The sequence below is a fragment of the Elephantulus edwardii genome, unplaced genomic scaffold (assembly GCF_000299155.1).
Source record: "Elephantulus edwardii isolate Elephantulus edwardi_28Jun2011 unplaced genomic scaffold, EleEdw1.0 scaffold00567, whole genome shotgun sequence".
Lineage (NCBI taxonomy): Eukaryota > Metazoa > Chordata > Mammalia > Macroscelidea > Macroscelididae > Elephantulus > Elephantulus edwardii.
In genome coordinates, this window is record NW_006400317.1 from 214521 (window position 1) to 239629 (window position 25109).

The 25109-nt window shown below is 44.2% G+C and overlaps 3 protein-coding genes across 9 annotated transcripts; 2 read left to right on the plus strand and 1 right to left on the minus strand.

The window, feature by feature from the left end:
* The first annotated feature begins 1661 nt into the window (after positions 1-1661).
* Positions 1662-8435, plus strand: SLC35A2 (solute carrier family 35 (UDP-galactose transporter), member A2). Of its 3 annotated transcripts, none has more exons than XM_006903325.1 (5): positions 1662-1752; positions 3438-3620; positions 5353-5504; positions 6307-7034; positions 8408-8435. In XM_006903325.1, the coding sequence occupies exons 1-5, from the start codon at positions 1662-1664 to the stop codon at positions 8433-8435; spliced, it is 1182 nt and encodes a 393-aa protein (XP_006903387.1). The 3 variants fall into 3 exon arrangements, with proteins under 3 accessions (XP_006903387.1, XP_006903386.1, XP_006903388.1); XM_006903324.1 differs by lacking the exon at positions 8408-8435 and adding an exon at positions 2613-2632 and having other exon boundaries at positions 1662-1771; positions 6307-7053; XM_006903326.1 differs by lacking the exons at positions 3438-3620; positions 8408-8435 and having other exon boundaries at positions 6307-7053.
* Positions 8436-8811: 376 nt separating this feature from the next.
* On the minus strand, positions 8812-14662 carry PQBP1 (polyglutamine binding protein 1). Of its 5 annotated transcripts, none has more exons than XM_006903331.1 (6): positions 14586-14662; positions 10051-10162; positions 9857-9878; positions 9423-9498; positions 9135-9198; positions 8812-8979 (listed from the first exon to the last, which is right to left on the minus strand). In XM_006903331.1, the coding sequence occupies exons 1-6, from the start codon at positions 14650-14652 to the stop codon at positions 8823-8825; spliced, it is 498 nt and encodes a 165-aa protein (XP_006903393.1). In that variant the 5' UTR covers positions 14653-14662; the 3' UTR covers positions 8812-8822. The 5 variants fall into 5 exon arrangements, with proteins under 5 accessions (XP_006903393.1, XP_006903392.1, XP_006903391.1 ...); XM_006903329.1 differs by having other exon boundaries at positions 8823-8979; positions 9423-9651; positions 9740-9878; positions 10075-10162; positions 14586-14652; XM_006903328.1 differs by having other exon boundaries at positions 8823-8979; positions 9135-9195; positions 9423-9651; positions 9740-9878; positions 14586-14652.
* Positions 14663-15341: 679 nt separating this feature from the next.
* On the plus strand, positions 15342-19717 carry TIMM17B (translocase of inner mitochondrial membrane 17 homolog B (yeast)). The gene is made up of 6 exons (XM_006903332.1): positions 15342-15367; positions 16165-16264; positions 18019-18082; positions 19158-19286; positions 19363-19473; positions 19562-19717. The coding sequence occupies exons 1-6, from the start codon at positions 15342-15344 to the stop codon at positions 19648-19650; spliced, it is 519 nt and encodes a 172-aa protein (XP_006903394.1). The 3' UTR covers positions 19651-19717.
* Positions 19718-25109: the final 5392 nt, after the last annotated feature.

Here is a 25109-nt window from a genome sequence, read left to right on the forward strand (position 1 = left end):
CATTTCTACCATGACTTGGAGAAAGAATGGGATCTGGGCAACATCAGAGACTAGGATGGAGTGAAGATGGTTGGTTTTGTTGTTTGGGGTTTTTTTGTTTTGTGTTTTTTTTTTGGTTTTTTTTTTTTAGGAGGAGGAAACATGTCTTGTTGCCTGTTCTTTTGGGGCCCCTCCAACTTTCGCAGATTCTTTCTGCCTAGGAGTCAAGGTTGTCCACCTGAGGAAAAGTAAATACGTGTTGGAGGGCAGGGAACTCCCTAGTGTGCTTTACTCTTTACTCAGCCTGGATTATTTGAAAAGCCCACTATTTAGAAACTTAATACAATCAGAAAAGCCATCAGTGAAGGCCCACTGTTTAATAAATTAATAAAATCAGACGTGACTGTGCATTAATAAATACAGCAAGGCATTTATGGAGCACTGAAGGCTTGAGCAGAGAGGAAGAATAGATGGACTTCTTTGAGGATGCCTTGGTTTTGTGGTATCTCAAGAAACCATGGTGTTTTCAATATGCATCAGAAAGTTGGAAAATGAATAAAATAATAAATGGTGCCTTTGAATTGACAAGTATAGAATATCCCATGGTCTGTCAAATAACAGATTCTTTGAAGAGGAAGTGAAAAGACTTAATCTCACATAATTTGAGCATATTGTGAGGAGGGGCCAGTCCTTGGAAAAAAGATAAAATGCTGGGAAAGGTGGAGAGTCAGAGAAGACCTTCAACAAGATGGATTGACACTGTGACTTTTAAGACAGGTTCGAGTGTGTCAGAGGTGAAGATAGGGTAGGGCAAGATTCAGATGTGTTTATAGTCTCAGGAGTCACTTGACTCCATGGCACATAACAAAAGAATGTGTATGGCTTTATTGACAGGATTCCCCCAAACCATGCCCCTCCAAGCACTTATGTAGTAGTACAGAGTATGTAGAGAAAGGTTCCATTGGAAATTGCCTCCACCCTGTGTTATCTCTTAAACTGCTTATCCCTTTCATCTCCTTCAAGTTGCCGGTCTTGCACTTTTCTGTCTTGGTTTCACTTGTCCTGACCTCTGCTTGTCTTCCTACCCTGCTTTCACTTGGGAGTCCCTTTGCCTGCTTGCTTATTTGCTCTGCTCTTTCTTGCTTTCCCGTCATCTGATGTCTTATCTGTCCCTATTTCACTTTTCCATCTATGACGGTCACCTTTTTTGGGCTTTCTTCATTTGTGTAGCTTCAGCTTTGCCACTTTTATATCTTAACTGCTTTACCATATCTTGTCCTCGCTTAGACTGTCACAAGCTCCCCAGGAGCTGGGTTTAACTGGGAGAAGGGTAAAGGAGGAAGGACTAAAGCTTATGCTAAAGGAAGAAAGCATTTGAAATAACTTTAATGTTTAGGAGGCGGGCTCAGTGGCAAACCACTAAGACATCTGACCATACAGAAAGCAGGATCGCAGAGATGGGAGGTATCGGGTGGCTGAGCAGTCAAGGAAGGGTGCAAAGTCGGAAGGTGGTCGAGTTCACAGGATTCTCAATCCCAGTGGAATCTCTCAAATTCCGCTTTAAGGAGCAGTGGAGGAAAGCCTCTAACCACTTATTCTACCCACCACGCTCCAAACGGAAGCGGAAATGACGAATACGGAAGTGGCTTGTTTCTGAGGGGACGGAAGGGGCAAATGCCAACATGGCAGCGGTTGGGGCTGGTGGTTCCACCGCAGCGCCTGTGCCTGGGGTGGTCTCCGTGGGGGCGTTGGAACCTGGGACTACGAGTGCGGGTGAGGTGGTGGGCTGGCTGTGGCTGGGAAATCTGCGGTGGGGCGAGAGTCAGGATCGTTGGAGATTCGAAAGGCTTCTCATCAAGGCGAGAGAGCGCACCTCGTATGGATAGACCTAAGTTTGTGGGGGAGAGAGGATAGAATGGACCATTGTGCGTGTGTTAGAGTCAGAGAACAGATCATTCTGTAGGTTCTTGGAAGGCTTCTTCCGCATATAAAGAGGAGGGACCATTCTGAATGTGAAGGGCCTTCGGGATTGCAGCACAACTTCTTGCCACTTAGGCCACCAGAGCTTAATATATTCGAAGTCTGTCTGTCTCTTTCTGTGTGTGTGTGTGTGTTTCTTTCCTTATAGAAGGGCGACACCATTCTTGGGGGGCATCCTTAAAGAATAGAAAGACCATTCTGAATGTTGTGGTTCCTTCATTATTATTTATTTATTTTGTTCCTTCATTATTAAAGGACAGGGACCATTGTGAGTTAGGACGGGACAGTCTCTTCATTACGAAGAGAGGATCTTTTTTGACAGAGGGACGTCATTATAAGGGGGATCCCTTCCTAAAGGAAGTAGAGTTAATGTATGTTGATATGGGAGGATCCTTTATGATATGGTGGAAGAAAAATTCTGAGGGCATCGAGACCTTACTTGTAGAGTTCATTGTGAGTGTAGGTAGAACAAGGAATAATACCTGTTGAGAATGGGGATGATGAAAAAACCATATGGAGTATGGGGAAATGTTTCCTTACATGATTGTGGGAACCAGACCATTCTCATTAAGGGTAACCATTCATTACGTGAGAGTTCAATCCCTGGGACAGTGGGGAAATTATTATATTTGTTAAGGCTATTCTATGTAAAGGAGTCAGTTGTCATGGGGCGGCAGGGAGTTGGAGAAGCCATTCTGAGTGTGAGGGAATTGAGTCATTTCTTAAATGAGAGAAAGACTTCCTTAAGGGGAGTACATGCTTTATACAATGGTCTCATTCCCTGTATTGGGATAGCATTCACTGTATGTATGCCACAAGAGACAATCTCTTGTTAAATAAGAGTATCATTTTATTTATGAGCTCTGGTGGCCTAATGGTTAAGAAGCTGCCCTGAAATCTTGAAGTGGTTCAGATCCACCAGCTGCTCTGATTCAGGAAGATTGACAATCTCCTCCGTGTGCTTAACTGCCTCTGAAAACCTGCTGGAGGATCAGTTCTGACTCGGTGGTACACAACAATGGCATTTTATATAAATCGTCTGTTTTCTTATCCCTGAAATGGGAATCCTCATAGTTTTTGGAGACCAGTGTGATGTAGGGATACAGTGAGATAATCCATAATAATGATAATTCCTTAACCCAGTAATTGGCATACAGTAACTGTCAAGAATATAGTGGGTATTCTGAGGGACAGAGGAAGTTGAGATGACCAGGGGCTGCTCAGCCACCTGATACCTCAGTTAGGATTCTAGGTATAGGCTGAACAGGATGTGGCCCTTTCTGGTCCTTTTCTGGCTGAGACAGTGAAAACAAGAGAGGGCCATGCTTTTATTAATCAGGGTGGAATAGGCAGCAGGAGGAAATATTGTTGACTAAGAGGATTTTGATTGATAAAGGAGAAGAGCATGGGTGGTTGTATGGCTAGGCCTAAGCAGCTTCTGATTCTCTCCTCTCCCTTGCTTCCTCTGTTCCCCACAGCTCACCGGCGCCTCAAGTACGTGTCTCTGGCTGTACTGGTGTTCCAGAATGCCTCCCTCATCCTCAGCATCCGCTATGCCCGCACACTGCCTGGGGACCGTTTCTTTGCTACTACAGCTGTTGTCATGGCAGAAGTGCTTAAAGGTTTCACCTGCCTACTGCTACTCTTCGCACAAAAGAGGGGTATGAGCTGAGGCAGGTGGTACCCTGCATGTGTGTGTGTGTGTGTGTGTGCGCGCGTGTATATATATGTATGTATATATGTAAGGGCTCACATGAGGGGTCTATTCAGTGACCATAGGTGTCTTTGAAAATGCTTGGGGAGTTTGTAAGGGCAGCTAAGCTACCTATCCCTCCAGCTATAAGCTACATCTTCAGTTTTATACAACTAAAACCCTCGGAGCTGTCCTTTGTGGGTTGTAGGAGTGAGTCTGTGCCTGTAAGAAACCCATAGGGTAGCAGCTGACTCTTGCCTGGAGGTTTATTCATTTATTGTCAGTTTTTTATTGTGGAAAATTAAAAAATCCAAGAGAATAGAAGTCCAAGTCCGTCACCCAAATTCAGCATCAGTAGCATCAGTTATTATCTATTCAGTGTCAATCTGTATGTTACCCCTTATTACTTTGAAGTAAATCTCACATAAAACTGTATTCATAAATATTTTGGGATATACTTTAAAAAGTAACTAAAAAAAAATTAACTACAATAAGTCTTTACTTAAAAAAAAAAAACAATTCTAACACTAACTATGAAATGACCAAGTAGTCAGATAGTATTTAAATTTATTTCTCAAAGGTCACAAAAGTTTTTAAAAATTTGAATTATATTTTAATAAAGGCAGTATATTGGTGATATAGTTCGTTAATTTTCAGATTTCCTTACATCTCCCCCTCGAAATTTTTTTTAGGAAATCAAATTATTAGTCCTGTAGATTTTAAGTAGTCTTACTTAGATTTTTTGGTTTGCCTCCCTGTAGTTTCTATATGGCCCTACCCTAGGTGTTTACTTTTCCCCCTCGGTGTTATTTTGAAGAAAACATTCCTATCTATTCTCTAAACTCCAGGTCACTGGGAAGCAGCAATTTAGAAACTCACTTGTTTTGGTTGGTTCAGTAGACATTTACAAGTGAATTATATAAAAAACTAAGTGGGCTTTATGTCCAGCATATTAGTAATACAAACATGTGTTTTACCCTAATGGGGCTGATATTTTGGATAGGGAAGAAAAAATAGTTACTAACTGAATCAGAAGCCATATTCCATAGATGTTTGGGTTTTTTAAATGGTAAAATCTGGCCTGACCTGGTATGGGCTCTGTGTATTTTCCCTATTTGGTGAGAATATTCATACAATTCACTGAAGAAATATTAATGTGTTTGACTGTGATGTGCCAGTCCAGACCTTGCTAGGTGGGTGTATATATGCCAATGTTACTTTCCTAACAGCTGGAAAATTTTAAAAACCACAATCCATCTGGGCCCAGAAGTTATGGACAAAGGGTTTTAAATGAGCAAGTACTAGTGCTGTGAAGCACAAGGACAGGTTTTTGTGAATTGCTGATTCAGCAAGGTCTCCTTGTACATTTATTGTGGAGGCCTCTGAAGAGCAACGCTCAACTGAGACTTAAAAGATGAGCTGACAAAAACTTAGGGCAGAGTTTGTAAAGACTCTAAATTTAAGTGTTTGAGGATAATTATGTAGTAAATTATTCTCATTTATGTATTGGAGTAAGTTCCAGTGGAACTCCACATAAAGTTCAAACCTGCATTCATCCATGTGGCTGGGATGTTTAGAGCTGATGGCAAGGTATACATGTCCTTGGTGTGTTTAGAGCTGATGGCAAGATACAGCTGAATGAGAGATGACATCCTGTTTTACAGTTGGTGCTAAAAAGGTCCCTTCTCTCCCCTACTCAGGCAACCTGAAGCATCTGGTTCATTTCCTCCATGAGGCTGTCTTGGTGCAGTATGTGGACACCCTGAAGCTCGCAGTACCCTCTCTCATCTATACTTTACAGAATAACCTCCAGTATGTTGCTATTTCCAATCTTCCAGCTGCCACTTTCCAGGTGAGCTCCAAGCACAGCATGTTCCCAGAAGAACTGACTGGTTTGAGAAATATAGAGCGTAGTGGGAGAGCTTAGAAAATGTCACCTTTGGAAAGTCCTTGGAACTTACTCAATCCTAGATTCCTTATTTGAAAAGCCCCTTGGCTGGTGATAAGCTTTAAACTGTGGGCAGCTTTGTGAAATTCTTAAAGATCCTGGATTCTGGGGCCAGGCTGCCTGAGCTCAAATCCCAATTCTGCCACATTTCAGCTGTGTGATACTGTGCAGGTCACCTGTTCTTTCTGTGTCTTAATTTTCTCATTAGAAGTTATAACCCTCATAGAGTTATAAGGATTAAATTAACTATATGACTAAAGAGTGTTAATGCCCACACCTGCCACATAAAGTGCTAATATTGTTGCTGTTAGTTGTGGTTGGTTAGTATGTTTCAATACATATTTATTAAGACTCTTCTTTCAGAAAGCCTATCATTTATTTAATGGGGTGATTTACATACATTGGTCTTACTTTATAGATGGTGATGCCATGGCTCAGACAGGGAAAATACTTTTTCCCTTGTCACACAGCTAGGAAGTGGTGGGACTTGGGTACCGCCAAGGACTTCTTCTGTATTTTCTGGGAGTCACTCAAAGCTGATCTAGCTGCAATTCAGTCAATGACCAACTAGCTGGATGTTGCTGTTTTTATTGCTATCTAAACTTTTCCCTCTATTGTACCTGGGGACTCACAGTAGGTACTGCCCTCCATGGGTTTATATTGGGATTAGGGTCAGTCCTTAGTGCCTTCCACGTGCTATTCACAGGTGACGTACCAGCTGAAGATCCTGACCACAGCACTGTTCTCTGTGCTCATGCTGAACCGAAGCCTTTCGCGACTGCAGTGGGCCTCCCTGCTGCTCCTCTTCACTGGTGTTGCCATTGTCCAGGCGCAGCAAGCAGGTAGTGGAGGCCCACGGCCACTGGATCAAAACCCTGGAGCAGGTCTTGCTGCTGTGGTGGCCTCCTGTCTCTCCTCAGGCTTTGCAGGTGTCTACTTTGAGAAGATCCTCAAAGGCAGCTCAGGCTCTGTGTGGCTCCGCAACTTGCAACTTGGCCTCTTTGGCACAACACTAGGTCTAGTGGGACTCTGGTGGGCTGAAGGCACTGCTGTGGCCCACTATGGCTTCTTTTTTGGGTACACACCTGCTGTCTGGGGTGTCGTGCTCAACCAGGCCTTTGGTGGGCTCCTGGTGGCTGTTGTTGTTAAGTATGCTGACAACATCCTCAAGGGCTTTGCCACCTCCCTATCTATAGTGCTGTCCACTGTTGCTTCTATTCGCCTCTTTGGTTTCCATGTAGACCCATTATTTGCCCTTGGTGCTGGCCTTGTCATCGGTGCTGTCTACCTCTACAGCCTTCCTCGAGGTACAGCCAAATCCACTTCCACCTCTACCTTTGGGCCCTGCATGCACCAGCAGCCTCCCGGGCAGCCACCACCACCACAGCTGTCTTCCCATCGTGGAGATGTCATCCTGGAGCCCTTTCTGCCAAAGTCAGTCCTGGTGAAGTGAGGGTTGGCTGTGGTTGGGGGGAGATAAGGAGACTAGGATGTAGGGCATAGGGCATCTACAGGACTCATGTGTCTGCTGGAGCCTGGCTCTTCGGGGGCACGAAGGTAGTCTTTTCCCCCAGGTCATTGAGATGGCTAGGAGAGAGGGTTTTATATACTATGAGACTTGGGCTGGCCATCACATCACCCTAACTGGTAGGCTTACCCCTTCTGAAGAGGGAATTTTAGAACTGCTTCTTATACCCTTGTCTAATCCCTTCTGGGACAGGCAGCAATTTTTTTTTTGCCTGCCTCCCTCTGTTGGGGTTGTCCTCATATCTGAAAGATTTCCTCTCAAGCCGCTGCTTCCTTTTTAGGGACAAATTAGACAGAAATCTGGTAATTAGTAATGAAAACCTGTGGGGTTCAGTTTCCCATAAATTGAAGCATTCTCTCCTCCCTCGCCACCACACTGATCAATCTTGGTCTTCTGTGTGGCATTGGGGCTATTTTTCTGGTACCAAGACCCTTGATAACAAGTTTCTTGTGAATGTCCAGGGAGAGAGTGCAAGAGCAATTGTTCATGGCTGCTGAGATTTTAGTATCCACCCATTCTGGGGGAGGGTGCAATGCAAGCTGTTGTGTCAGGTGGTTTTGTTTTTAAATTCACTATAATCAGATAATGATCTAGGGTGGTGGCTGTGTGTGTGTGTTGTGTGTGTGTGTGCTTTGCTGCTAATGGCTGAATCTCATTAAATCTAAGACACTGTCAATTTCTGGGTGCACGGTTATTTTCTGAGACTTCTGAAGAAAAAGCTTTGCTGCTAATGGCTGAATCATTAAATCTAAGACACTGTCAATTTCTGGGTCCATGGTTATTTTCTGAGACATCTGAAGAAAAAGCAAGCTGCCAACCACACTTGGTAACTCCACTGGGTATATAATACACCGAGAGAGAGAGTGTGTGTATGTATGTATGTATGTATGGGGAGGGAGAAGTGTCTTAGAATTGATGAAATTTAGAACTTTTCCCCAGCATTCCCCAAAGCTTATTAATCCCTTAACTGTATCCCAGTGAATGTGTGTATATGCATGCATGAGAGTGCCTGGGCTGTCTTTGCTATGTCATTGGAGCTTTATTTTTTATTCATTTGTTCTGACTTTTTAATTTGTTTTCTAAGAAATTGTAATGAACAAATGTCAGGATACCCAATGCCAAATAAAGATGTTGTATTTATTTAGTCCATGTGCAGCTTTCTGATCCAGGAAACCATTGTTACTAACCCAGCCCCACTATTGCCTTTTGCTTGCTCAAGAAGCCCTCCTGCTTAGCCCACCCCAAGCTGTGTTTTTCTTTCCTTCCCCTTCCTACACAGGTTGCTCACCAAGGTGAAGGGTTCGTAGCTGCTGGGATTGAAGACGTTGGCCTGGCCTTGTTCTCCTGTCCTGGCCCAGTTGGGACCAAGCTATTAGTAGTGTTAGGGATGGGGTGAAGTAGATTCCAAACTGCCTGTTTGCAGGCAGAGCAGGCATGACTAACCCTTCTCTGGTTATGAAGACATAACCCTTCCTCAAGTCTCCAGCTTTGCCACCCTCATGTCTCTGCCATACCTACCCTATTTCTTAGGTGAGTTTTTGTAAATAAAATGAGTTTTGCATCTTGTTGGCTTGGGTTGGGAAGCTTCAAAAGAAAGATGAAGCAAAGGCATTATCCACTGAAAAGCTTTTATTAAAAATCTCTACAGAGATTATGAGAATCTCTAAAAGAGCAGGGGCTGCAAAGGCAAAGGTTCAATCCTGCTGCTTGGTTCGAGAGGCCTCAGCATTGGCCCGGAGCACAGCCCCTGGTGATGGGTATGGGCGCTGCTGAAAGAGGGGCCCAGCTGCTGTTGTATCTGCACCTGTCTTTGCCTCATTCCGCTTGGGAAGTCCTGTTGACCATGTGCCCCTGAGAAAGGGAGAGGATTGAGATGGGAATATGAAATATGGTTTGGTTCTCTCTTTCACTTGAAAAGTGGAAAGGAAATGGGACAAAAAGGATGATGTTCACAGGTGCAGTAATAGTCTTGAGGAAAAAGGTCTTAATGAGGGATTGTCACTTACCGTGGTGCATCTGAGTACGAGCTGGGATCCATGGGATCTAATTCTTCATCCTTTCGGCTTGCTACTGTGAAAGTAAATAGAAGTAGGACTTTAATCCACACACATGGAACCCCATTCTGCCTCCCAGTCAGCAATAATTGGAACACATGGCTGCCATGGACTGCAGTGTTTATAACCTGTGTGGATACGTAGCTTGGAGCTCCAGTTCCAAGCACTTGTGTCAACTTTCCTTAAATGTTGCACTCTAGATGGCTTGCTGCACTCCTAGTCCTGGCCCTGTCAGCTTACCCTTCTTGCTCTTGGGGTAGGGAGCCACTTCCTCTCGGCGATGATGACGGCGTTCTTTGGCCTCTTCTCGGTCTACCTTATCATACCCACGGTCCCGATCTCTGTCCCGCTCTCGATCTCTGTCCACCTTGTCACAGCCACGATCTCGATCTCTGTCGAGTTTGTCCTGGCCTCGGTCTGACTTCTCCTCAGCATCTGAGAACATGAAAGTCTTGACGTGGCCCTCTTCCTCCTATCCCAGACCCAGCAGCATTTGCTTTCAAGAACCTGGTCAACTATAATTTTTACCCAACCCCTCTTTAGGAATTGTTCTAGACACCCTTGGGTCTGTCTGCCAGCTTACCTGCATTAATGCTCCTGAGCTTCTTGGCCGATTTGGTAACAATAGAGTTGGGGTCATGTGGGGAAAGCCAGGACACGAGGTCCGTGTCCACATTCCAGTAGTAAGGGAGCCCGCTGCAGGGCAATGGGAGGGAGGGAAAGACTTTCAGTATAGATGTCCACTCATTTGTTTCAACTCCTATCTTCCCAGTCTCTGCCTATCCCTGCCCTAGTCAGGAGCACAGATCTCCTGACTCCAAAGCCAACAATAGCACAGTAAAAGAAAACAATCCTGGGAAACACTCACCAGGAAGGGTCAAACACCTTATACCAGCTTGGTGGCAAGCCCTCTAACCGGGTGGCCTCATAGTCCACAGGATCATCATCATAGTCCTCAGCAATAATCTCTTCCTCTGGCTCTGGCAGGACAAAGGGAAGTGAGGGGACCAGTTAAGGACCTGGGGAATTCTCATCCTGCTGTCAGGGCCTGGAGAGACATATGCTCATTCACATACTCAACCAATCACAACACTGTATGTGGGCCAAGAGGCAGTTTAAAACACTGCATGCAAAATTCAAATATCTGAATATTAGGATTTACCCAAATTACTAAAACAATTTCTGGGTTCTAATGATAAGTCATACATTATCCAAACCTATCTGATTTATGAATTTGGACAAAGATTTCATAAGTCGTGAAGACCCCTGGCTTGTTGACTTGATCCCATGTAGGGGCTAGGACTGAGTGAAGAGACAAACAGGTCTGGAATGCAGTGAGAAGTGTAGACTCCTGAGCTTGCAGCTGATGTCCATTTAAACTTAGCCAGAGATGGCTGGGGATGAGTTGACTAGAACCCCAACCAGATAGAGAAGATGATCCATGCTGTGAAGTAGGGTCAATTGACACAACATAATGGACTGGACGATGCTTATGGATGCAGATGCTCAAAGTTACCAAGTTTAACAGGAACCTTCAGCAAAAGGGATGTGTTTATTTCCTCAGAGTACTGGTTTGATAGGGATGGGCAAATCAGCAATTGACTATCTAAAAGGGGGATATTAGGGCATGAGGCATGAAGTAGCTGGCTTATGTGATTTCATGAAAGTAGTGTAAATGAGGGGGAAAAAACCAAAACCCCACAATATAAATGAACAAAATAAAATGTAAATGAAGGACTGTATGGGTCACAATTAACGTGTGAAACAATGTATATGAAAGATAAAAATAATAAAGTAAAAAAATTCTCAGTTCCTGAGTTCAAGTAGTATGTGACACTATTATCTAAATTTATTTGAATGAGCTGAACAAGTATTTGAAAATATATCCAAATCTATCCAGCTCTTAACTTGGCAAATATGTGATTTCTGATCACTGTGTCTAGGTCTAGGGGAGGGGAGCTCTGGTACTTAGTGATAAGGAGTTGCACTGCCAACCCAAAGGCATGCAGTTTCAATCTTATCAGCTGGCCCATGGGAGAAAGATAGCAATCTCTGGGTAATAAACTGCCTCTGCAAACTGGCTGGAGGGTCAGCTATGTGCTGCTTCCAACTTGATGGTACATAACAACAAATAACATACCTGTGCAATTTTGTTGTTAAGTATTGTGGAGTCAGAACATAGCTGACCTTCCAGCAGGTTGTCAGAGGCAATAAAACACAAGGTTGGGAGACTGCCCATCCTTCTCCTGTGAAGCAGCTGGTGGATTCGAACCATGTACCTTTGGGATTGCAGCACAGCTTCTTGCCACTAGTCCACCAGGGCTCCCTATGCAATTTTTTTCCCATGATTTATATTTTATTGGTTGTTTTAAAAGCCAGTACAGAGACATTATGAACAACCTGTACACAATTCTTAATGCACGTACCAAAAATCTAAAAAGCCATGTAGTTACAATTCTTTTCTAAATTCCAGTGACCTTCTAGCTTTAAATTTGGAGGAAAGTTTTCATAAAGAAGAAATAAGTACCAATATCTTCAATTGTTGATAAACTGTCACATCATTAAGTTCCACTAATTCACAATTTACTATCACACACACTACACATTCAAATTTTCAACCGTTCACAGCACATAACAAAGTTATTAGGAAAACTGGACTACCAAGACCAAAGATGTTACAGAATCCACATAGTTCTGACAGGGAGAAAGCCATGAAAAGGGAGTGGTTATGTTTAAGAAATTTTACTAAACAATGTTCTAATTTATGTATCTAAAAAAACATGGAAAATAGGCTTAATTTAAAATGTTCAAGTCATAAATGCATGACTATGACTCCAAATTGTCATTAAGCATACTATGTATTATGTGATATAAAAACTGTCCCCTTTCCCCATGGAATGTTACACTGACATCCAAAGCCCCCCCCCCCCAATTTTACCATCCCACATTTTCTGGTTGTACCAAAAAATAAACTGGCAAATTATCTCACCTCTTAAAAAAAAAAAGCATTTACACTTAAAAATGGGATGAAGTGGGATTTCCTTCTTAAAAATGTTTCTAGAGCTACTAAAAAACTTGCATTTACAAAACAGTTGATAAAAATATTCCTCTGGATTGTACAAGAAAGGAGATACAGGGACCACTGATAAGCCATGGTAGACAAATATTAATCGGACTTGGCTTCTTTTTTCTCCTGCTTCATCAGAGGCTGGACTCTCTTCGTTTTTAGTTTCTCCATTTTCTGCAGGTAAATAAATCTTTAGTTTCTTGGTTAGCCACTTCAGCCTGTTTTCCCTTTGCTCCCCTTTTCCCTTTTGTTTGCACTTTTTTGTCAGAAGACTTTTTCCTGCTGCCTTTTTGGGCTTAGTTTCCACTTTTGCAGGCGGCTGAGCTGACAGCCTCGCTGATCTCCTCTTGGGGTCCTCCTTTACCGCACCCTCGGCCTGCTGAGCGGACCTTCCTCTTGGGCATGTTGGCGGCAGGGAGAGCTCGTGCTGGGTGCCTGTGGGCCGCGGTGCGCACAGTCTTCGCGAAGCTGGGTTGCTCTGGCACTGCCTCTCCGCCCGCCACCGTGCTGCCGGGACCCGCGGCAGGGGCGGTGGGAGAACCGGCTCCCTTTGCAATTTACTGTTGTTGTTATGTGCCATTGAGTCGAGTCGCTTGCGACTCACAGCGACCCTATGTACAACAGCCCTAAACTGCTCTGTCAATCGCACCATCTCTGACACTCCCATCCCGATTATCCCAGTCACTGAATCAATCCACCTCATAGAGGGCCTTCCCCTCCTGCGCTGTCCCTCCACCCTCCCAAGCATGATGTCTCTCTCCAAGGACCTGTCCCTCCTTACAACATGTCCAGAGTATGTCAGACAAAGCCCCAGAATCCTTGCCTCCAAGGAGTAGCCTGGTTTAACCCTCTCCAGGATGAACCTGTTTGTTTTCTTGGCAGTCCCTGGTACATTCAATACTCTCTCCAGCATCACAGCTCAAACGCATCAATTCTCCTTCTATCCTCCCTAGTTATTGTCCAACTCTCTGATGCATGACAAGTGATTGCGAAGACCATGGCCTGTATCAGATGCACCTTAGTCTCTAGAGAGACACCATTGCTCTTCAGTACTTTGGAGAGGTCCCTAACAGCAGACTTTCCCATGGCAATGTGCCTTTTAATTTCCTGGCTACTGGTGCCAACAGTGTTGACTGTGGAGCCAAGCAAACTAAAGCTGTGAACAATCTCACTCTCTTCACCATCCATCTTGATGCTGCCAGTTGGTCCAGTGGTGAGAATCTTTGTCTTCTTGACATTGAGCCTCAATCCATATTGGAGGCTGCAGTCCTTGACCCTCTGCAGAAGGTGCTTCAGGTCCTCTTCAGCTTCAGCAAGCAGGGTTATATTTATAGTTTCTGAAAACCTGCTGGAGGCTCATTTCTGACTTAAAAGACATAGAACCAGCACCACCACCTATCTTATAAGTCTGGGACTTATCCAAACATTGCTCTGAATCCACCCAGTTCTTGAATGGCAAGGTGTAGTACTGACAAAGGGCCTGGCACATAGACTGAAAGAGATGTCCATTAATCGAATAAAAAAGGTGTATTCTGTGCTTGAATAGGCCTATCTAACATTTCAGCTATGGATTTAATGAATCCATATTCATGTGTATGTTAGCAAAAGCTAACACAATTCCCAGAACAGATGTCAGCTATTGTCAGTATTGTTAATTAGATGTTATCCAATAGGATTAAAATTAGTATCAGTGATCATTTTCAGTATTGTTAACCAATAATTGATGTAAATTTCAACATGGTGAATAGTAAGTATATTTCTTCTATATAGCACTGAATGCTACACCATAGCCCAAAATTAATGCCAACACTCAGTATAGTGTAACAGTAAAGTATAAATAGTAGCAGCAACACAGCAGGCCTAAATGACAGATTTTTGCTGTCATTACTTTTTGCTGTAAACAGGAATGTGTGTGCCAGGGAATTACAAGGTCCAAAATATATGTCCAAAATATCTATCACCTGCATAAGTTTATGGCACAACAATAGGCCTGAGCTACATGTTATCAGTATTGTAAACAACAAAGTATCACCAGCAACACTGTACTTGGCTCACTGAATACTGCAAAAGATGTCAACCAACCTTACTATTAGATATTGTGTCACCCCATGGAACCTGAAATGCAGTAAACCCAAATGGGCATCAGCTGTCAAGTTGTTAGGCATAAAGTGTTTATTCCCTCCCCTTAGTAAGAGTGGCTGTCAAAAGTCCTTATTATTAACAATAATGCCTTTCATCCTACTGCTTGGCTCAAGTTATATATCAAGAATTGTTATCAGCAATATAGTGACTATTAAATCTGGCAAATAGTGGCCCCATCTGCTCTTAGTTCTCACCAGGCTCCAAATGCTTGAGGATGCCTCTCTTGGCCAACCGGGTCTGCAGCGCCACAGGCAGTGGCATAACGGATAGCAGGCAGCGCTAAAGGCAGACAGCCTAAAAATTAGATTAGATGAGGATTATAATTCAGATACTATAACCAAATACCTCTTCCCCGGCATGTACGCATTTAACCCCCATTTTTCTATCTACTGGTGGGCAGAAACTATTCCATCTGAACAGGTAAGTAGTGATACCATCCTCCTCCCGCTTGAGTCCTGGGTTCCACGCCTAAATCTAGGCTCCGCCCACTGTTGAAGGCGTCTCCCCCGCACCGCAAAAATGGGCTCACCCAACTTCCCCCAAAGATTACCAGGTGGGAGAAACCAAAGCGTCAAAATAGGGAAGCACAGTGCAGGACCCTAGCTCCCAAAGAAAGCGCCCACCCTTATGTTACCAATACAGACTCGCAAGCCGTAGAATGCTGTCACACCAGCCAGTTCTCTCTTCGAAGCTCTCACAGAGACCACAGGACTCCCTCCTCCTAAAGCACAGGAAGCCTTTCTTTCCGGAGTCCTAAGGTAACTGGGAGACGCTGGGAGGTTGTGGTGAACAAGTGACGCAATGTGGATGACCAATGAGAGTACCCCTTTGGCCTTACGTACCCAACCCTTGTCCTGGAATAGGTGGAAAGCTCAGGCGCTTATGTGCGTTTACACTAGGGGCGTGGCCCAGCCGGCTCGGGCCTGTTTGCCTGGCCGCACGCTTCCGCCATGGAGGAGTACGCTCGCGAGCCTTGGTATAGTGATGGGCACAAACATCAGAACGGTTGTTGCGTCGCCAGGGCCAGTTGTGGGAGGTGGGCAGGGGAGGCACTGGCCACACAAGACCGCCTCCCATACTTGGACAATCTACTTAGACAATCTACTGCTCTCCTGAACTTCGTTAAGAGAGACGACAACCATGGTTGCCTCTGCCCCTCTCTGTTAACAAAATGGGATATGCTGGTCGAATCCACATCCACTTCGTCAGGGGTGGGGGTGGGGTGAGGGAAACGCCTCGGAGCAGAAATATGTGAAGTTACCTACCAACTAACTTTAGTTAGTGAAGGGAGGTCTGATTGAGATTGTTGTGAGTGCTGAATTCCTCCATCTGTCGTTTTCCCTGTCGGCCTTGAATAAAATGAGGCAGAGGGCGGAGCTTGATAGGACGCGCCCATTGTTGGAGGAGGTAGTGAGACCGTGTACACTAGCTAGCTAGCTGGTTGGAGTCCTAGTGCTAACCCAGAAGGCTCCACCTCGCTGGCGGCTTAGAGGAATTGCTCTTGTTGGAGAAAGGTGGGCAATCGCCTCTCGCGATATTTACAGCCTTGAAAACCCAATGGAAGGTCAGCAGTGAGTCGGTTTCTATAACAATGAGTTTGAGCTGGCCAACACTGCAATAGTGTTTATTTAATTACAACTGTTTGTGTATAAAAAAACTCATTTAATATTGGCTGCAAAGAGGAGACAAGTAGGGCCAAGGAAAAATTTGGAAAGAATCCCTGTGTCAGAGCATGGAGAAAGGCTCATAATCATTTCTTCTTCTGCCTTGTAGCCCTTGGCGCATTGTGGATGATTGCGGAGGAGCCTTCACAATGGGTGTTATTGGTGGTGGAGTCTTCCAAGCTATCAAAGGCTTCCGTAGTGCCCCAGTTGTAAGCCCTGGCCTTCACTGGATGGTGTTGGGGTTCATGACACGGGATACTACTCTGAAAACTGAATGTAGTTGTCAGTCACCGGCGCTTACTCATCCTGATGCCAGCTGTTCTACTATGTGCCAGGACTGGCTTCCAAATCTACTGTCTTGGGGAACTGCAGACATGGCCTTTGTTAGACCTACCTTCAACTAGAGCTCCTCTGTGGAAATACTGTCCTGTCAAAAAAAAAAATCCTAGATGTGTATACAAAGTCAGAGTTTACCTGGTGGGAGATTCTGGGTCAGAAATGTGGATAGAGGGAGAAGACCAGTTTAATTGACACATGGAAGGCAGCCTCAAAATTGAGAAAATCTTTTAAACACAATTAAGTCTTTGACAACACACCATCCCCCCTCATCAAATGTCATGGTTTTAAATGCCATCTTTTTGCCAAGATCTTTGCAATTTACCTCATCTCTCACATTTGGAAGCAGAAGTGGCATCCACTTCCTAAATAACATGCCTCTGGAAACTCTATGGACTTTGATAAATGTCGATAGTTGTAGAGGGGCTTCAGGCCTTTTGTTCATAGGTTGCTATGAAGGCAATCAACAACATTCTCAACTTGTGTGACTAATCTTAAATTCAGTGTGTCAAAACTAAACCCCTCATTCCTTCCCAGACCTAATCTCTTTAGTTAACCTCATCTCAGGAATTATAATTCCCTCTTTCTAGTTGTTTAGGGGCTAAAACCCTGGGAGTTATTCTTAACTCTTCTTTTTTCCTCATACCACATCAGCATACTCAGCCTCCAAGTATATATATCCCCAGATCAGCAATTTCTTGACTTCTACTGCCACCATTCTGGCCTGGGTCCCCATGATTGCTGTAGCTTTACTTATCTCCCTGCTTCTGCTTGTACACCATTAGAGTCTAGCCAGAAGAGCTTCTACAAAGGGTAAATTCAGATATTTGTATCTCTTTAGAATTTTCTAATAGTTTCCCATTATTCTTAAAATTCAAACTCCATACCATGTTTACACAATCTGATTATCTCTCATAACTCATCTTTCACTACTCTTCCCCCTTGTCCACTCTCTACTCACTGGCCTTATCTTCCTCCAACACCTCAGTGTTATGCCTATTTCATAGCTTTGAAACTTGCTGTTGCCTTAGCCTAGAGCTCTCTCTCAGATTCTCTCTCAGGTCAAGATTCTCCTTATTATCCTCAAACTCTTAGCACGGATGCCTCTTAAGCCTTTCCTCACTACTCAGCCACTGTCATATTTCTTCATCTTATTTCTTCTCAGGGAGCTCTGGTGAGGAATTGCACTGCCAATTCAAAAGTATGGGATTTGAATCCACCAGCTGCTCTGTGGTAGCAAAATGGGGTCACCTATGGGTGTGTCCCTACTTAACTGTACACAACAATAGCATTCCTTCTAGATTATTTAGTACTATCTGGAACTGTTTTGTTTATTGATATGTCCTTATTCAGGCTCTGGCTCTCACTATAATGTGTGATCTAAAGGGCCAGGGACCAAGTCTGCCTTGGTTATTGCCAAGTTCCTGCATGTAGCATAATAACTGACACACAGTAATCAAATGAATGAGACTTCCTTGACCCAACTGTGACAACACCCTTGTTGGCTGCTTCTCCATATTTCTGCCCTGATACCCATGACAAGTCTCCCATCCCCATTCTTCCTTTAAAAGCCAAAAATCCTGCCAGTGGCTTTATCCATGCCCTGCTTCTCTTCATTTTCTGCCAGGGGATTCGACACCGGTTGAGAAGTAGTGTCAGTGCTGTGAGGATTCGAGTCCCCCATATTGGAGGTGAGAAGCTTTAAGTAGACACAGGAAATATGATGGCAAGATCAGGTTCCCCTTTATATCTAGACTTGAAGTTGGGAGTGTTGGTGTCCAGATTCTAGCCCCGACTCTGGGATTTCCTGAAAGAAAAGTGGTAGCATTCATTAGATGATGCTAGTTATATCAATGATATATAATCAATGATAATAATAGTTTACTATTATAATAGTGGTTTTCTATTTTATGTATCAGATATTTATAAATATTAAGGTTACTATGCTAAGCACTTTAATAATAATAACTAATTTATAATTAAATTTTAATTGCCTAGTGGCAAGAAGCTGTGCTATAATCCCAAAAGCATGTGGTTCAAATCCACCAGCTGCTCTGTGGGAGAAGGATGAGCAGTCTCCTCTCATGTGATTAACTGCCTCTGAAAGCCCACTGGAGGGTCAGCTGTGGGTCGGTTCATAGCAATGCTAAACATTTTAACCCCTCAGTCATTATTTTACTTAAGTGATTAAGTACCACTTATTATTTAGCTTTCCTAACGGTTTTCCTCCTCCCTGGTGATGTAGTGGCTAAGTTCTTGACTTAACCAAAAGGGTTGGTTGCTTGACCTGCCAAGGTACTTTACTGGAGAAAGATGTGGCAATCTGTTTCCTTTAAAAGTACAACCTTAGAAACTATAATGGGGCATTTCTTCTCTTTCCTGTAGGATACTATGAATTCAAATTGCCTTCATGGCAAAGGGGTAGTTTAGTTAATCTTTCTCTCTATAACCAAAATCAGAATTCCAACTTCATATAGTGTTTATGAAGGTTAGAGTTGCTTTATTCAAAACCACATGAAAAATATGAACTTTAAAAAAAAATCCCTATAAAGTTGAAGGGAATATTGATGGTCATTGTGGATGGCTTGAAGTAGAAGCTACCTCAGGACAGGGACCATATCCTGGAGGTTTGCTGTCTACTTTGTCTGGGTCCTGTTCTCCCCTCCCCATTCTTGGTCAGAGCATTCAGGCTTTGGAAATCCCTAGACCCTGGCATATAGAGTCTTGGAGTTGTCTGGGAACACTAGGCCTTGTTTCTCCCTGCAGGCAACTTTGCAGTGTGGGGTGGTCTGTTCTCTACGATTGATTGTGGCTTGGTACGGCTTCGGGGTAAGGAGGATCCCTGGAACTCCATCACCAGTGGAGCATTGACTGGTGCTGTGCTGGCAGCCCGAAGTGAGTACTCAGCCTCAGCCCCTTCCACCCTGTTCTGCTTGCCCTCACCACTGTCTCTGCCCCCTCACTACTTCAGGTGGCCCGCTAGCCATGGTGGGCTCAGCAATGATGGGGAGCATCCTGTTGGCCCTCATTGAAGGTGTTGGCATCCTCCTCACTCGCTATACAGCCCAGCAGTTCCGCAATGGTGAGTACCAGGATGCTGGCCAGGGAGGGATAGCAAATGTTTCACCCAGCCTCCTTTGATCACCCTTACTTGATTCTCCCTTTTTCAGTGCCCCCGTTCCTGGAGGACTCCAGCCAACTGCCCCCTAAGGAGGGTGCCCCAGCCCCAGGCTATTCCAGCTACCAGCAATACCACTGAGGAAGTGATCACCTAATGCCTCCATGGGAGACCCTCTTCAGTTCCCTCCCTGATGATCTACCTCAAAGGGAGGGCTGACTCCCAGTTGGCCCCACAACCCTCTGCTCACTCCCTTGTCCACCTGGGAGTGAGGCACCTCATCCGCCCTAATAGATGGGTCTCCCTTTTCTCTCTCAGGGCACCCCAGCCCCACATTCATGTGTAAAAAGCTCTCATCCCAAAGCCCCTTGTGTGGTGACCTGAAGAATATTTAAATCCAATTTTGAAACGTCTATTTATGCATTCCTTGAACCATCCTTGGAAGCCCCACCTCAGACAAGGGGCAGAACTATAGAACTTGAAGTTCCACAGACAGTGGAATCTAGTAAATCTGTAGGATAAATGAGCAGGAAGGGATGTGAATCATCATGAGGATGATATGAATCATCATATATGGGGATATGAGGATCAAGTGATCATACACAGAGAAACAGGTTTAGAAAGAAATGAATGGACAGGTATTACAAGAGTGGTAGCGATGCTGTTTGGCCATTATAGATGGCTTAAAATAGGAGCTACCACAATGAATCCCTGGCTCTCCCTGCCCCCAACATCCCTGACTCCTCATGCATTTCTGTCCCCAAGAATGGGAAGTCTGACCTTACAAGGAGCCCTCCTTTCTGAATATTGAATACCAGTCATTCCACCTGATAAGATAATCTTTCATGTGGTCTCACCATGGATCTGGAGTGGAAGTGTAGGGTTTGGGGAGACCTGGCTTCCTCAAGTTCCTGTGCCATAAGATTCTTATGTAGTTCAGTGCTCACTGTTGACTGGTGAGATTTTTAAAGGGCAACCACAAAAATCCGAAAAATAAAAAATAGAATTTTCACTTTGGAGTTAGAAAATTATTGGGAAAGAAGTTTTAAAGATACCCAAATGTTGTTACTACTGTGTAAATCAAGAGTGAGGTAAGCATGGTCTTCTGTGCATATGGCTCCCTTGAGGTTTAGATACCATCCTTTTTGCAAAGGGCTCCATAGAGATGGCAAATGGCAAAACCTTTCTTATCTGTGCACGTACTGTGGAGAGGCATAAACAGACCTTAAACACCAAGGATCTCTGATGGTCAAGTGACAAGAATCTGTGCTGCAATCTCGAAGGCACACAGTTCAGTTCTACCAGCTGCTCTGCAGGAGAAGTATGGGCAGTCTACTGTGTGATTAACTGCCTCTGAAAACTTGCTGGACCGGTCAGTTACGGGTTGGGTCCAACTCAGTGATACACAAGAACAACAAACTGACCTTAAAGGCAAATGCCATGGGAAGGTACAAAAGCTTCCACACCAACTGTTCCAGTGGGTGCAGTTGCATTCTGTGCAAAAGACCGCATGGAGATGAAATGTCCCCTGTTCTGTAAACCATTGCATAGAAGTAGAAACATATTTCCTGTACAGTACCACCGCATGGGGTAATAAATACAGGATCCTTCAGGATCTCCCAAAACCCCAACAGGAAGTTAGCAACTAGGGACAGAGCTGTGACACTTAAACCTTTGAGTGACTCCTTGCAAGCAGTGTGTGGCCACCTGACTGAAAGCCTCATTTTGTGGCCCATGTCAGAGCTGGGTAAAAGTAGAAGGTATCATGCACACAACTCTCAATGCCTTGGCAGGGCTGCAGCCTCAAACCTTGGACTCCTCAGGCATGCCAATGCAACAACAGGCATGTCTTCATAGTGCCTATGCACTGTTCAGACCCAGGGTATCCAAGGTTTCCACGGCTTTTTTTTTTTTGGTGTTTTTAGACCACCTGCTTCAATCCTGCTCCATCAGGATCTCCCAGGGCCATGTCTTTTCTTCTAGACCTTATAGCCCTGTATTTCAAAGTCTTAGCCTGATCCTATCAAGCACTGTACCACTAGCTCTCCAGGTCTTGCACATTCTTGAATGGCAAAGTTTCACCTCCCTCAAGCCACTTTAATTTCCACACCCTCTTGTCTCCAGTCTTCCTTCCCAGGCACCACTCTTTTAGTCCTCTCCCCTATGGCTTCTTCAAGCCCTTCACAGGTTCCATGAAGGAAGCATGGTGTTAGTGGTTAAATGCTGGTCTACGAATCAAAAGGTTAGGTTAAATCCCACTTAACTTTGGGAAAAAGGCCAAGTGATTTGCTCCTAGAAAGATTGTTGTGTACCATTGATTCAGAAAAGACCCATAGCTGACCATCCAGCAGGCTTTCAGAGGCAGTTAACCACACGGAAGGAGATTGGACATTCTCCATGTGCCTTAAGGATTGTAGCGCAGCTTCTTGACACCAGGCCACCAGTGCTCCCACTATAAAGATGACAGCCTGGAAAACCTTTTGGATGTTGGTATAACAGTTGTAATGTGCCATCAAGTCAGAATCTAGTCATAGTTGACCCTTCAGCTGGTTTTCAGAGGCTGTAAATTGCACAGGAAGAGATTACCCATCATTCTGTGGAGCAGCTGGTGGATTTGAACCACTTGCTTCTAGGTTGGCAGTGAAACATCTTATTTGGCTACCTACAACAGATCAATGGAATAGACTTGAGAGTTGTTGTTATGTGCCATCGAGTTGCTTGCGACTCATAGTGACCCTATGTACAAGAGCCCTAAACGACGTTCTATCCTGTGCCAACCTAGCCATCTCAAACGCACTCATTCCCACCACTCCAGTCACAGAATCGATCCATCTCATCGAAGGTCTTCCTCTCCTTCGCCGCCCCCTCCACTCTGCCAAACATGATGTCCTTCTCCAAGGAACATTCCCAAAGTATGTCAGACAAAGCTTCAGAATCCTTGACTCCAAGGAGCATTCCGGCTTCACCATCTCCAGGACAAACCTGTTTGTTCCCCTAGCAGTCCATGGTATATTCAACACTCTTCTCCAGCACCACAGCTCAAAGGCATCAATTCTCTATCATCCCTATTCACTGTCCAACTCTCTGATGCATAGCACATAATTGTGAAGACTGTAGCCCAGATCAGGCGCACCTTAGTCTCCAGCCTGACATTGTTGCTCTTCAGTACTTTGAGAGGTCCCTCACAGCTGACTTTCCCAATGCAATTCATCTCTTGATTTCCTGGCTGCTGGTACCAAGAGTGTTGGAGCCAAGTAAACGAAAACTTAAATATCTCAGTCTCTTCACCATCCATACTGATGCTGCCATTTGGCCCAGTGGTGAGAATCTTTTTCTTGATGTTGAGCTTCAATCCATATAGGAGGCTGCAGTCCTTGACCTTCTGCAGCAAGCGCTTCAGGTCCTCCTCAGTTTCAAAAAGCAGGGTTGTGTCATCTGCATAATGCAGGTTGTTGATGACTCACCAATTCTGATGCCGCATTCCTCCTCGTAAAGCCCAGCTGTTCTGCACACAGATTGAAAAGGTATGGAGACAGAATACATTCCTGATGGACCCCCTTCTTGATTTTGAACCAGTACAGAGGTAAATCTGCATAGTTATGGCCAGGAGATTTTTAACAAGAGTGCTGAGTTTATTTGATGCAAGGTAAGTCTCGTCAATAAATGGTGCTGGAAAATTTGGATTTTCATGTGTAGAAAAAGGAAACATTCCTTGCCTTACACCATATACAAGAACAAATTAAACATTAAGGGCCTAAATGTAGACTAAAACTGTAAAATGCTTGGAAGAACATGAAGAGGAAATGCTCTCAGGCCTATCTTTTAACACTGGATAATCTAATTGTGAAAAGAGTGCTGGCTGTGTAGAGGTAGCTGAGTCTGACCTCCCACTAACTGCAAGGCAGAACAGTCCCTATCAGCAACATTAATACTACAAAATCAATTTTTATGTGATCAAAGAAGCCCCCCATGCTCCTGTACCTACTACTAATTCTGATACCAACCATTCCTGCCAGGGCTCTCACTGGTTTACTACTGGATATGTTAATCCACTGCTGTGGCTTTACAAATCACAGAATCATACTAAAAATTATGGGGTTTATTAGAGAAATTAACATAATTCAGGTTGGAAACAGGATGCGATTCTTTAGTCAGTACAACTTCTGAAGTGTGCTTTTTAGGCCTTTTGACTTTCAGCCTCATGGCTGTAGGCCAGTGTTAAAAGGTCTTGTTTGGTATTATCTAGATGGATATTACTCATAGCAAACCTATGAACAACAGTTTTGAACCTTGTCCTATCCTGAGGCAGTCTCACTGACTCTGACACACGTATCCTCATGTTCTGTATCAATCCATTTCATCTGGGGTCTTCCTCTCCTGTGCTGTCTGTCCCTCTGCCTTCAAAGAATGATGTCCTTTTCCAAGGATCAGTCCCTTCTGGCCATGTGCCCAAAGTATGTGAGATGAGGCTTCGAAATTCTAGCCTTCAAGGAGAAACTTGGCTTCACCCTTTCCAATATAGACCTATTTGTTTTCTTGGCGGTTCATGGTATCTTCAAGACTCTTCTCCAGCACCACAACTCAAAGGCATTGATCCTAGATCTCTGATGCATAGCAAGTAATTACAAAGACCATGGCCTGTGTCAGGCATTCTAGACTGACATTGTTGCTTTTCAGTACTCTGGAGAGATCCCTGACAGATTTTCCCAATACAATTAATCTTTTGATTTCCTGACCACTGGTGTCAAGAGTGTTGATTGTGGAGCCAAGCAAGCTGTAATTGTTAACAAGCAACAAGCTCATTCTCTTCTCCATCCATCATGGTGCTACCAATTGGCCCAGTGGTGAGAATCTTTGTCTTCTTGATGTTGAGCTTCAACCCACATTGAAGATTACAGTCCTTGACCTTTTGCAGCAAGTGCTTCAGGTCCTCCTCAGTAAGCAAGGTTGTGTCATCTGCATAACGCAGGTTGTTAATGAGTCTCCCTCCAATCCTGATGCCACATTCCTTCTCATAAAGCCCTGCCTCTCAAATGATCTGTTCTGCATATAGATTGAAAAGGTATGGAGATAGGATGCATTCCTGACACACACCTTCCCTGATCCTGAACCATGCAGTGTTTCCCTGCTCTGTTCTGACTACTGCTTCCCGGTCCAAGTATAAGTTTCACATGAGCACAATTAAGTGCTCTAAGATCACCATTCTCAAAGTTAGCCACAATTTGTTATGATCCACACAGTCAAATGCCTTTGTATAGTCAATGAAACACAGGTAGCCATTCCTCTGGTACTCCTTGATTTCTGCCAAGAACCATCTGACATTGGCGATAATATCTCTAGTGCCATGACCTCTTCTTAACCCAACTTACTCACCACTGGGCCAATTGGCAGCATCAGTATTGATGGTGAAGAGACTGAGATATTTAACAGTTTTAGTTTACTTGCTCTCCATAGTCAACACTCTTGGTACCAGCAGACAGGAAATCACGAGATGAATTGCATTGGGAAAGTCAGCTGTGAGGGACCTCTCAAGAGTACTGAAGAGCTCTCTTTCTTTTCCTCCACCATCGTAGTAAGTGTGGCTCCCTTTTGTCTTCATT

Excerpts from the sequence above, each read along its gene's own strand:
- PQBP1 (XM_006903327.1), bottom strand. The coding sequence starts at position 14,652 with ATGCCACTGCCTGTGGCGCTGCAGACCCGGTTGGCCAAGAGAGGCATC. Across the intron at positions 10,163-14,585 it reads CCTCAAGCATTTGGAGCCTG|AGCCAGAGGAAGAGATTATT; the intron begins GTGAGAACTAAG and ends TTGTCCTGCCAG. Across the intron at positions 8,980-9,134 it reads TCGTACTCAGATGCACCACG|GGGCACATGGTCAACAGGAC; the intron begins GTAAGTGACAAT and ends TCCCTTTCTCAG.
- SLC35A2 (XM_006903324.1), top strand. The coding sequence starts at position 1,662 with ATGGCAGCGGTTGGGGCTGGTGGTTCCACCGCAGCGCCTGTGCCTGGG. Across the intron at positions 2,633-3,437 it reads GAGTCAGTTGTCATGGGGCG|CTCACCGGCGCCTCAAGTAC; the intron begins GCAGGGAGTTGG and ends TGTTCCCCACAG. Across the intron at positions 5,505-6,306 it reads TTCCAGCTGCCACTTTCCAG|GTGACGTACCAGCTGAAGAT; the intron begins GTGAGCTCCAAG and ends TGCTATTCACAG.
- TIMM17B (XM_006903332.1), top strand. The coding sequence starts at position 15,342 with ATGGAGGAGTACGCTCGCGAGCCTTG. Across the intron at positions 15,368-16,164 it reads GAGTACGCTCGCGAGCCTTG|CCCTTGGCGCATTGTGGATG; the intron begins GTATAGTGATGG and ends TCTGCCTTGTAG. Across the intron at positions 18,083-19,157 it reads TCGAGTCCCCCATATTGGAG|GCAACTTTGCAGTGTGGGGT; the intron begins GTGAGAAGCTTT and ends TTCTCCCTGCAG.